At 42.2% G+C, this 13,092-nt stretch overlaps 1 protein-coding gene across 6 annotated transcripts in view; it reads left to right on the top strand.

The window, feature by feature from the left end:
• Positions 1-2,141: 2,141 nt before the first annotated feature.
• Positions 2,142-13,092, top strand: part of EYA2 (EYA transcriptional coactivator and phosphatase 2) — a 98,186-nt gene continuing 87,235 nt past the window's right edge. Inside the window, exon 1 of one of the 6 annotated variants that reach the window (XM_074605174.1) lies at positions 2,142-2,450. In XM_074605174.1, coding sequence (XP_074461275.1) covers positions 2,263-2,450 — 188 coding nt within the window. In that variant the 5' untranslated portion in view covers positions 2,142-2,262. Of the gene's footprint in view, positions 2,620-2,889; positions 3,347-13,092 lie in introns of those variants that run through there. The other 5 variants (XM_074605179.1, XM_074605176.1, XM_074605175.1 and 2 more) reach the window with 5 other exon arrangements.

Here is a 13,092-nt window from a genome sequence, read left to right as displayed (position 1 = left end):
ACATGGGAATAAGCACAGGGTAACAAGTTGGGCAACCCACCTTCTAAACCTGCCAAAAAAAATCCACCATTCTGAGAAATCCCTGGCATGATATGAGTGACGATGACCCAGCTTGAAGAAATGGAGACTTTTATTGAGCTACTAGGACTTGCTCCTACTCTGTCTTGTCTTGCAGCCTGGTACCCTGTGCAGCCACAAGACCTGTGCACCCCAACCTCTGCGGGGCAGGAACCAGTTTGTTTCCTTGCCTTTCTAAATTGCTTTTAAGATCTACAGGTATTTACTGGATACTAACAATGACGAAAATACTTAAAATTCCCAATTGAAACATATCCTTTATCTTCCTCTCTGCACCCTTTTCTCACCATGCCCTTATCTACTTTTCTAAATATTGCACACAGTGTTTTTAGTAAATAAAAAGGATATTAGAGTAGACAAATAATGTTTACCTACCAGCTCAAGAAAGGTGTTTCTGGCACCAATTCACAAGTTACAAAAATTACTTATACCGAAAGGGACAAGGAGTGTCTTTTTGTGTGCAGGGTGCTGTATAAACAATGAGGTCCTAGTCTCTGCCTGGCTTTCTGTGGCATTACCACAAACAATACTAATTCTTAAATACCTGCCTGCCTTTAAGCACTTAGGTAAATAATTGTATTGATTGTTGTAGGACTATTCACATGCATAAAACTAAGCATATATTCAAATATGTTGTGAAATCAGGGGTCAAGTGAATTTTGCGTGCAAGGCATTTTCAGATGATTAGGATATATGAACTTACTTGTTAAGACCAGCTTCAAAAGCAGCTAATGTGGCAATCGTTTTTTTGGGCTGGGCAGGGCAGGGGGAGGAAGTAAAAGATGGGTTTTTTTCAAGACGGATCTAAAGGCTTTCTTGTACTTCAGAGACTCCTCACCAGAACCACGACTGCAGGCAAGAAAGGCAGCAAAGGAGTCCCCCAAACCAGCAATCTCTCCGAATTTAATGTGAGAACGGTGTAAACTCAGACCTGCAGATAATCCACAGGGAAATCAGGGGGTTAGTGCTGAGAACTGATGGGGAATAACAACTGAAAGAGCTTTGGTTTTTCTAGGCCGGCGGGAGGTAGCTCATGCTAGGAAGCCTGCCAGCTCTGAGCTGATGCTGGGAGCTTTGTCTCCTTTGGATTGTAGGAACACACTTTGCAGTCGAACTGATCTGAGAGATTTTGATAGTAAAACCAGCTGTCTCGTTGCAATGATGTTTTTGTTCCATTGTCAAAATTTTGAGTCAAATCCATGAGTGGGCCGCAGCTTGTTCAAACCCTGAACTCAACACCCTTTGTGTTCCTTTGGCTTTTCCACTGTGGTTCATGGGATATCTCCTTCCTGAGGAAAGGGCTAGGTGTAATAAAAGCCGTCGGTGTGAGGACTTGCAGGTCTCCTCCGATGCCTCCCCAGTGCTGGAGAGGCAGAACTGGAGAGCTGCAGCCTGCCTCAGGCTGGTGAGACGGGGGGAATAACGAGGAAGAGTGGGATGTGGAAACCAAACGCCCCGATGCCGCTGTGGCCAGGCTGCATCCCCAACAAGCAGGTATGCTGGTGGGAAGGGGCAGCTGTGTGGTACCTGTGCTGAGTATGAGGACAGGTTGGCATGGGCAGGGTGAAGATGTGCGCGTGGTGTGCAGTACAAGGGGATACAGGGAGGGTACACATGGTGGGAGGCCCCAGCCCCATCTCCTCAGCGTGAGCCCTCCAAAGGTGCCTGTTGCCCCTCTCTTGGATGTGCAGATGATGATGCACCTGATAGAGGTGTCATCGGGCAGGAGCAAAGTCCCCCTCAACGTGCACGTGGCAGAGACTGTCTCTGATTTTGTGCTGACGTGGGAGATGGGGAAGAACCTCTGTATGGCCACAAAGCCACTCCGGTTCCCTTGAGGAGATTGGAGCTAGAAGTAAGATCAGCCAGGGAGCTTTCACCCTGTGGGGTGCCAGGAGCTGTGATGTTCTGCGTTGGTGAGCGCGGAGGGATGGCCCATGCCAGTGAAGCTGTATCTGCAGGTCTGCGGGACCTATGGCTCAGTGGCATAGCGTGCGTAAGAAAAACAGCCATCCACAAAAAGCTCTTCTTTTTAAATTGGTATTTAAAAATTGTTCCTAGGGATCAGTAACACAAGTACTGTAGTGAGAATGATGACTTTCATGGAAGCAGAGCCTACAGATAAGGTGGTATTCAAGTGTCCCCGCTTTAAACCACGAATTTCTTTTAAAAACTTGCAGCCAAATGTACATTGACTGCACTGACGAAGATAAAACTGTAGCTACGAAAGCGAGAAAAAAAAAAAAAAAAGCGTTAAGAGAGTACCTGCCATCGGTGAAAATACTGACTGGCTTTTGCCAGGAAGCACGGGGGCAGCGGCGGGGACGGCTCTCCCTCCGGCCAGAGCGGCGGCGGTGGGTGGCAGGGGACAGGTTAGTGACAATAGCGGAGGGGCTGCCAGGGCGTCCCCGCGCTCCGGCCGGGCCCGGCGGGGTGCGGGACCCGCGGGAGGCTCCTCCTCCGCTCCGGCCCCGCAGCCCCGCGGGTGCTGGGACGCGGCCGAGGGCGCAGGCTGCGACACACCGCGGCCCCACGCGTGCGGTAGGTGGGGTGCGGGACGGCCACCCGGGCCGGTGGGCAGCCCGGGGGAAGCCCCGTCGCGCTGTCGGGGGCCGGCGGTCTCGCTGACAGGCTACCGCGGGGGGCGGAGGGGCCGGGGGTTCCTGCCCGGCTACCGGGGAAGCAACAGGTCAGATGAACCGGTTAAAAATCCCCCGCGCCGTCCCTCCTGCTGCTGCGTGTGCCGGCGGGACGGCTCCGCACTGCTCCGCGCCCCTCCGCAGCCCGCGGGCTCCGGCGGGAGGCGCGGCGGGGAGGGGAGGTGGGCGCGCCCCGGGCGCAGCGCGGGGTGCGGAGCCACCGCCCCGCTCCGCTCCCTTCCGCGGGCATGCGCGCCTGCCTCGCACATGCTCACTGCGCCCGCAGCGGGCGCGCACACTCCGCAGGGCTGCGGCTCCGCGCTGCGCTTACGGTGAGTAGAGGCGGGGGAGGGCCAGGGCCGCGGAGCGGCTTCTCCCCGCGCCCGCGGAGGGGGCCGGTGCCGGACTGCCGAGCGGGGCTCTGCGTGCCCGCGGCTACTAGCCGGAGTGTGAATCCGCGGAGCGGGGCGAGGACGCGGGGCAGGGCGCTGCCGCGGAGCGGGGCGCTGGCCCCGAAAGCCGTCGGGGGAGCGCGGTGAGCCGCTCTCCGCGGGCGCGGAGCGGCGCCTTCCGCAGCGTGAAGCGCGTTGGGGTCCCGCCTGCGGAGCTGCGACCAAGAATTAACAGAGGTAGTTGGTTAGTCGATGCGCAGAGTTTGGTTTTACCTTAAATCTGTCTTCGTTTAGTAATTGTTTTAAAAACTGAAGTGTGCGTTTAAATAAAATGCTCTTTTTCGTTGCTTATACGAGGAAAACTTGTACTGTGATTTTTGCAGTTTAAGTAAACTTTTTTTGGTGTTAAACTTTGCTTGAGCGCAGTGAATGGCCTCTAAATGAAATTATTTATGGTATACAACTACTGCTTTTCAGACATTTTAAATAATGATATATTCTGTTCTATAAAATTGTAATTGTTAAAGTACATATGGTTAACCAATAAACAGTTTATTGGTCTGCATCAAACTTATTAACAGAAATTTTGTTCAGTGTAGTATCGAATTCACACATCCCTTAGCGCTGTTAAAGGCAATGGCAGGAACGGTTTATTGTTTAATCTTTCTCGTGGAGTTTACAAATTTACTGAGAATTTCTTATCTCTGCAATGCCATCCATAGAAGAGTTTCCCCCCAATGCGTTGAGAAAGCATGTCTGAGTTCTTTCTGCCTGTCTACATCTGTGTGTATTAGGGCAGTCCCATCCACAAAAGATGGCTTATATTTTAATTAGTAGTTCTGTGTCTAAACTAAACTAATGTTTCTTAGATCATTTCTTACATGTAGTGTTGCATTGTTTTGTGTTACTTGTTGCTACATACAGGATAAAGATTTTTCTCCTCATCCTTGTTGACATGAATAAACCATTTCTATTCTTAAACAAAGCTGAATTTTTATTTCTACTTTGAAATTCAAGGCATCATGTGGCCTCAAATGTTACTCATGCAAGTAGGAAAGACTTGCCATACAAATGCCTTGAAAATAATCAGTGCTTGCAGCTTTGGAAGCATTCCAGAAACTTTTTAAGCATGATTTGAAAATTCTCTTGAAATGGCACAGCAGCTGATAACTTGATTTAATTATTCTAACTTACATCTCTTAGTTAAAAAAAAAAAAAAATCTTAACGTGTGGTGCAAAATTAAATTGTGAAATTGAGTCAATTTGTCCACGCAATTCTTGTGCCTCTTCTACTCCCCTACCAACAGGTCAAAACATTTGGCTAAATAACAAGCAGTGTACTCTTTTGGTTTTAGGCTCATTGATTTGTTTTGCTTTGCTTTATTTAGCCCACTCCCTCCAACTCATTTGCTTTTAAAATACTATGTAGAGACATGATTCCCATGACTCGCTAATCTTATCACCATTATTTGGTTGAAATGTTTGAGATCGACTCCTGTTCCAAATATCTCACAACCTTGGCAGTCTTAAATTTCATTAGAAAAGCTTCATTAGGGAGAAATAAAAATGTTGTTGATAATTCCCCCTCCAACAATAAGCCCCATATTCAGCTACACGATGTGTGCAGATACACCTTGATTATACAAAGGAATTAAATTCAAGTGTTAATATGAAGAACTTGATCTCAGAATATCACTTGAAGAATTTGTGTATTGCTGTGGTGTTGTGCTTAGCTAGTTGATATGAAAATGTAATAATTTAACTATTAATCCTGCAAAAATTAGTTGCATGTTTAACTTCAAGCCTGTAAGGAATCGTGCTGAAGTCGGTGTGGCTGTATTTGTATGTCAGTGTGTCCGTGTGCACACTACTGACAAAGAAAACAATTCAAGAAGTTAGTAATTTTCTGCTGTCTTCCCAACTGTTATTTATGATGTGTAGTAGTAAAACAGCTATTCTGGAATCAGCTATAATTCTCTTCAGTAAGATTTGTTTCTTCTGTGCCAAATTTTGTAGTAACCAGGTGGTTTTAAGGTGTCTTCAACTGCGGAACAAGCAAGAACAGTGCTGAAGACTAATTATTCCTTGCAGTAAATTCCTTCTGCAATAAATTCACAGGTTGTTAGACTTAATCTGTGGAAATGATTGTTAAGATTACTTGCGCAGTGAAAAATGCTTTTAAAATTTTGTGAAAACTAGCAGAAGTTCTTAGAATGCTAAGAAAATATTTTTGAATTAAATTTGCCTGGCTGGAGTCACTTTTATTAGGGACAAACTGTTAAATGAAGTTGCAAATTCAAATCCTTTTCATAAACCACAGAATGTTCACTTCTAATATGAAGATTTTAAATATATCCTGTAAGTGGAGGGGTCATTTGGTAGATCAAGTAGGGAAATCTCGTACTGCCGTTTCCAATGTCCAGTTACCATATGCATGTGTATTGTTCACAGCAATAGCAATAGGAACTTGATTAGTACATGGTGTAGTCTCCTGGACTAACAATCAGGTTCTTTTCATTAAATGTCACATTGTACTACACGGGACAGAAAAATAGTTGTACCAAGAAGGAACAAAAAAATATATTCAGAGCCATAAACAATAGCATATACAAAAGTAAAGCCATTCAGGTTTTAGATACATCCTCCTTTTCAGTGGCTTAATTTAGTAAAAAGTACAAGATTTATTTTTTTTTAGTGTATATCTACTAAAAAAAAAAAAGCTACAACTGCTTAAACCTCTTGGCTTAATATTCACTTTGATATGAACAGGGAGAACTAGGCAAATCTCTTTCCCTCCCTTTTCTACTGTAAAGCCAGAAAGACCATCCTGGCTGGGACTGTTTGTGAAGAGGTCTCATCAGAAAACAATTGCTCATGGCAGGCTAATTCTTAAAACAATACTTCATCTTTGTTTGCAGATCTTAACTCAAGTAATGATGTTTAACAAACACCTTGTTTTAATCAGGTGAGGATAAGCCTCTCAATTAGGATGCAAATAATTGCTCATCTGGGTTTGGTCATTTGGGGCCTGGAGGTGTTGCCATTTGCAGGTGGGTTTGGTACTACCAGGGTATTGAACCAGGAGGGAGGAGGAAGCGGAAATATGGATTTAGGACTCTGCAGTCATCTTGCAAAATATTGTTTGATAACTGCATACAAAACCCAATCCAGTTCCCTTTTTCGGCAAGCTGTTCAGTTGCTCTTGACTTACAGCTGCAAGAGGCGTGAGAGGAAAATTGGATCCAAAATAGTGGTCACTGCATAGATGGTTCCAGTGAGTGTGTCACAGAGTGAATATTTAATTAAAAATAGTCAAACTTCTTTTCACTAAGTCTTTCTACTTGGGCTTTTAATTATGTCTTTCATTTATTTATGTATTATCGTATTTTTTTTCAAAGGTGTGTAAAAAGAGAGGAGAAAGATTACACGGCTGTAAGCCTTTCCATTTAAAATTTTTTGTCTGCAGCTGCTTAAGCCCTAGCATTAGGAGTCACATATAAACATGTTTGTTTAACATCCGCGTTATCTGTTAGATTGTACATGGTTCATTAACATGGAGAGAATACTTTTTGTTTAATAGTGTGTGGGACCTGCCAGAGGTCAGAAGAGGTTGTTTGCCTGAAGTCGAGATGGCATCTTGGCTTTGCTCTCATTCTGTTTGTCACCTCTGCTGCGTCCGGGAAATACTTCATTAGTGCCATGCTGAGGTATTTTCCCTCGTGTTTATGTACAGACGCTCTGTGGAAAGCCAGAAGTCTGCTGCAGGGTTGCGGTAAGCTTTATGGGGGATTTTAAGGAAGGTTTGTTGTAATTTGTGGAGGATTGTTTTAGTTGGGGTTCGATTAGAAAAAGCAGCTTGGAGAGGGGAGCCCGGGACGTTGTTGTGGTGCCCACAAAGTGCGTGGCTGTAAATTGTATTTTACGGAATCGGGGAGATGGGGGTCCGATGGCTTGGGAAGTTTGGAGAGTTTTGTATGCCAGTGAACAATGTTTTGTTGGTGTGGCTGGGTCACAGTCAGACTCGGAACAGCTGTACCTGGTGGTAATGCTGAGCTGAGACTCAGGAGGAGAGGTGGCACCTCTGTCTGCTGGGGACGGGGCAGGAACAGGCCCTTGCGGAGTGCTGTCCGCTCTTTCTCCTCTTGACTAGAAACATGCTTGGATATATGAAACTGTATCAGGGACACTGGAAATACCTTGCATAGAAGTAACCACGGCCTCAAGTTTGAAAAGGCTATTTAAAATGTTCTAATAAGATTTATGTATGCAAGCTAATGGCCATGCACTGCACACAGTATTGAGGCACAGATGTGCACACGCACACCTATGCACATTTTAATTTTTCATTTCAGCTTCTTGAAAATATTTCTGAATGTTTCTGACAAGTCAGTGATTTTCTCCAGCCCGATTTGGATGGTGGAGCTGTTTAGACTTTTTTTGCCTTGGAGGGAGAAGACAATTTAAATTTCTGTTAGGAAAAAAAAAAAAAACAAACCAGAAAATTGACTTCTATGATTTTTATCAAGCAATGACCCCTGGTAGATAATAACCAAAAGACATTGAATTAAATGAGCGTTATTATAGAGGTCAAAGTGGCTGTGGAAGATACAATGTGAATGAAGCATACCGCAAATGTGCAGTTTTTTAAAAGCATAACAGTAAAAATAGAAGGGATTTAAAAAAAAAAAAACAAAAACAAAAACTGAACTTCTGTGTTGATTGTACGTTGTAACTGAAGTACAGTGAGGGCCTGGATATTGTTTTAAAAAAGCCAGCAAAACAGCTATTTCTAAAAAAAAAAAATAGTAGGTTCCCTCAGAAGGGTAGAGAAAGAGAACAAAAGTAAGCGTTATGTTGGGGGGGAATGTCTGGTGTAGGGTTTTTTTTCTTTGAATTATTTTCAACAAGTACTTACTCTGTTCTGTATTTTTAAGAAATTATGTGGACAGCAATTTTGTTTCTTTACCAAGGCAGTGAAAACACCAAGAATCCTTTTTATAATTTGGAAAGAATGTCAAAAGAATGAAGTAGTTAAACCTAAGTGTATTAGATCATACGCCTTAAATGCATAAATAAGCATAACTGCAATCACAGAAACCAATGTTAAAACCACCAGGAAAACTCACCCACAAACCCTAATGACTTAAAGGGAATGACCTCAGCCATTGTGAAATTTGTGCCTATTTGTTGACTGACATTTTTTTGTAGAAGCAGAGTGCGTGTTTCGTTGGGGTGTGGGATTTTTGTTGTTTGAAAGACTTGCTGGGGGGTTTTTTGTTGTTGCTGCCAGGTTTGAATACAAAGAGTGAAAACGGGATTGAGGCCGGGAGAGCCTGGATGTGATTTGGGCCTTAGCGATTCAAAAAGCAGGTGAAGGGTTTGTTATTGATGGACAGAGACTGGTAGAAATTGATTGAAGTTTGTTTTTCAGATGTTAGAAACTTCCTTGATGATAGCCCATTTCTAACTTATTCCCAGCTGGTTTCCTCTTAAGGAAATGAAGGTTTAAAGTATTTGGTTACAAACCTGAGATTTCTTCACGTCCGTGTCTTTACGTGAGTGCTGCATGAAATGCCGGTATCATTCATCTCCCCTCTGCTTTTTGGAGAGGAAATTGATGCACGGTAGAACCTCAACTTGCCTTTGCTGTAACACCACTTAATAATTCAGGGAAATGGAAGTCTTGAATTATTTCAACAATAATAGACTTCTTTGGGAATGTTTTTAAACAAACCAGTGCTACAAACTGCAAACCTGGCCAGAGCCGAGTCACATTGCAGACAAGGCTTCTCTCTGCTGCCTGTTCCTGGCAGTGGGCTCCTATTTTTCTGGGATGCAGTAATTAAAGGAGGTCCATATTTAATTGCCTCCTCTTAGATGTGCAGAAAGGTTTAGGAAAATGAGTAGTTTTGTGCTGTTTGGTGTCTAACTCTAGGCGTTCAGTCTCGTGGTGCAGAAATTCTCATTTGCCGTCCTTGCTTTTGGGAAGGACAACAGCCCAGCTAAATAAATAAATAAAAATCCTAAATGAAAAGAATGATTTAATACTAGTCAGCCCAGATAGTAACTAGTTAACCCACAGAGAGATGACTCCTCTCTATGCTGGAATGGGCAGATTTCAGAGAAACTCAACCAGAGTAGGGAAGCCTGGTACTTCCAAACAAAGACAAGGGGACATGGGGAAAATTTCTTAAACTCAGCAGATGCCTTAAAAACTGGAAATGCCTCTAGGATTACTCAGGCACCCACAAGAAATAGCGAAGGGAAAGTGGGGCAGGCATCTGATTTTTTTTTTTTGTTGTTGTTTTTAAAATAGGTTGAGTAAGCAAAGCAATCTGGGGGCCCCAGTTATTTACAACTTAGTCTGCGCACCATGCAGAGTGCCTTATCAGCTGTCTCAAAGGCAAGTTTTGTGTCTATTGCAAATTGTGTCTCTTGATGACACATTTGATTCAGCTTTTTGCCGTGTAATTGTCCTACAGCTACTTTGAAATAACTTTGATCAGGTTTGAATATAGATCCGAATCACCAGTTTTGATTCCCCTTGTGACCGCTCTTCTGTGCTAAATTACTATCTTTGGCGTTTAATTGTAATTATCTGGCAATTCTTTGATTGTAAGTCAAGTCAAAATGTATTTACCGAATACTTTACTTTCTGTAAAAGCTGACAATGTGTACTTGAGTTTGTAAACTATGCAAATTCATTATTTTTTCCCATTTCTGTGGCTGAAACAACTCAAAATCTTGTTTAGAATTGAGCAATACTTTTTATTTGAAAGAGAGAGATTGTTTTTCCACCCTTTAACAAACTAAAAAGCACCATTTTTTATGAAACACGACAGTTTTATAAGTAAAACATTTGAATGTTATATTGGCTGTGTCCAAATTTTTTAATAGGCTAACTATATTTTTTTAATTTAATAGCTTGTGTTTGGTAAGTGCTACAGTGATACTACTACTCTCCACTGAGATACAGAGTTAGGAGTAAGTTACCATATTGCTTGTAGCAAAACAGCTAAATTTTCTCCTTCCTTGTGTTTAACTGTGGGTAAATATATTAGATCCAGTCCTGCTGCCACTGCAGTTACCAATCCTTTCACTCAAATAAGGATTGGCCCCTTATTGAGAGGGAGCAGTTTTTAATCTTCTGTACTTGTTGCACAAGTGTATTAAAAAAAAAAATAAATCACATCGTAACCGCTGTCAGTGCAAGTCCAATTGACTTCTTCAGTGCCTGAGCGTTGCAAAGCAGGAGCGGGAATCGCTCTCTTTCTGTGATATCCATGCTCAAAGGCCTTATTTGCAACTCGGCAAAGGTTGTCAGCAGCAGTTAGCAAAAGCTAACAAATCCAGATCAGGTGAGAAGCTGGTACAGATCCCTGTGAGGGAGGTACCGCAGCCCCTGCAGTAACAGTGGATGTAACGTCCTGCACCAAAAGACCTTTGCAGCGATGTGACTTAGTGCTTGGTATAATATCTCCTCTGACCTAGTACTCTTTAATGTGTTGGTGCGGTTCACGTGTGCAGCAGGAAAATAAGGCAGACACCGATTTTCTTTTTATTTGTTGAAATAAAATAAAGATCCTCATTTTGTTTAGCCTTGGTAGCCTGTGGTGTAAATACCTACTTTAGAAGAATCTTGGTTTTAATAAATTACAGTTTTATCTGAAGAAGAGAAAAGCTTAGGTCTCTTGACCTAAAATACATAATCATTCAGCAATGCTGTAAATGTGTGTAAGCTGGTACAAGGCAGTGTAAGATATCTTTTGTATGAAGACTTTGACAGACCTTTGCTGTCTCTCCTTAAAATGACTTTGCCCTCTTCAGTATTTCTGCACCTGAAAACGTTAAGTTGTGGTTCGAAAGAAGGCATATTCTGCCTGTTATGTATGACAATTTTGTTTGTTTGTCAACCATCCTTCCGGTTCACTGCAGCAGATGAATATAATTTGGGGAAGATAAATGGATGGGGAGGGGGCCTAGGGAAGCAAACTGAGTCTTTGCTTAAATATTTGAAATCCAGCAAAACTTCTGTGCTAGATTAGTTGTGAAACACCACTTATACCCCCCCTGCAAAGTAGGGGTGGTGGGTGGAGACGAATGCTTGGTTTTAAATTGAAAGTAATAAAGGATGCTGCTGCTAAAAGTCAGATGCATTGATGTTGGAGCCTGGCACTTTCCTTCTTAAAGCCCGATGCTTCTCTTTCCCCCATTTTCCCCTGACACAAATCAGGAGTATTCAATCACAGCAGCGGTTTAACCATATCTGTGGTGGAGCGGGATGGTTGCTTTATGATGCACAGAAGCATTGTGCCCTGGTTTAGGACAGGAAGTGGAGAATGAATATTGTTTTGAACTTGAACTTCGTGAGCAGACAGAAAGTAATTATCGGAGCTGGAACTCCCCTGGGAGGAGCTGGGGAGTGATGCACTGTGCTTGTAAGAAGCACTGTGGGATCTTAAATATCTAGTTGCGTTTACGCTTTGGTTTTACATTTCTGCTTTTTAATTGATCTTCTGCTCCTCAATTTTTCCTTGGCAAATAGAGGAAGAAACAATTGCATGCAGACTTCATGTACTGTATTTATTGATAGACACCTTCCTGCCCTCCGTTTGCTGGTGGGGCAGGACTCTTAAATTTCTGTCTTGGTCCTTTTACTTTCAGTTGTAAAATGAACTCTTTTACTGCCTGGGTTACTTAAGGGGCCTATTATAACATGAAAAATTGACTTAATTGATGATTAAGAGCACATAATTGTATCTGAAACCATTTAATCAGAAGCTGCAAATAAGCCACTTGTGTAGTATTTAGTATTAATTATAAACTGTACAAGTTCTTTATCTGTCTTATAAAATAGAAAACCCAGCTAAATGACAAAAAGTCTGCATAGTTGTGAAGTTAACATTATGAGTATCAATTTTTTGTAACATATTACTATTAAAAAATTACTGACCACTTTCTAGGGAAAAAAAAAAGGCGAAGTTCTGCCTTCACTGAATGTTTTTGCTGTATTTCAATGGCCTGTGACTTAAGCAAACTAAGTTTTTTGTGGTGTTTTTTTTTTTTTTGCTCTGCTTTGGCTGCTACTTTACAAGTTCTTCAATAAAGAATAGTCAGCGCAAGACTTTACCTTTTTTTACAGACTGTGGTATCTTCTGCAGATTTTTAAAATACTGTTTCCTATTAAGTTAGATAATTAAACAAAGAAGGGAAAATAGTTTTTGCTTACTTTTTTGAAGGCGATACTTCTGCCTATTGTAGATATGTGGCTTTTGGTTCTCAGAAAGGAGTAATTCATTATTTTAAAAAAAACATTTAAAATGTAAAAGTAAAATTACATTAATCTTCAAAGTAAAATTATATACACATTCTTTATGATAATGTTTCCCTGATCAAGTTCACAAGACTTATTTTAATCTTACATTAACACAGTTGTGGGATTCTTTATTTGTGGCGAAGTTTTAAAGGTAGTAAAATTAAGTCACCTTAAAAGAAAATTGTGTGGTGATTTATGATAGCAGAGAAGGCAAAATTCCTCTAGAGATTTTAATATCTTCCACCTGGTATAGAAATGAAACGAAAATATTCTTTAGCTGGTGACTAATTTGTCACTAATACCCAGGGGTTCCTTCATTACAAAGCAAAGATGTCAGTTTTAAGAGAAACGTACAGTGAAAAAACCAAGTGCAACTTCCTGTTGCAGACAGTTAAAAAAGGAGGAAAATAAAGGTCTGGAAAGCAGCCGAAGCGGTGTGAAGGAAGGCTCAAAAGCTATCAATCAGGGCAAAATGGTTGGGCAAGGATTTTACCTGCAGGCTTCAGTGGAATTCATTAGGACATGTTCGAGGAGGAAAGTCACTCGATACGACTCCAGAGGAGGAGCTCTGACATGCAGTAATACCCAGGCTGACGCTTAGTTCTCCTCCAAACTGCACGTACTGCATCCTGGTAATTGTTTGCGGAGGAACTGTATTGTTTAAAAA

The sequence above is a fragment of the Larus michahellis genome, chromosome 12, assembly GCF_964199755.1.
Source record: "Larus michahellis chromosome 12, bLarMic1.1, whole genome shotgun sequence".
Lineage (NCBI taxonomy): Eukaryota > Metazoa > Chordata > Aves > Charadriiformes > Laridae > Larus > Larus michahellis.
Note: the sequence above shows the minus strand (reverse complement) of the source record. Positions and strands in the feature narration are given on the sequence as shown.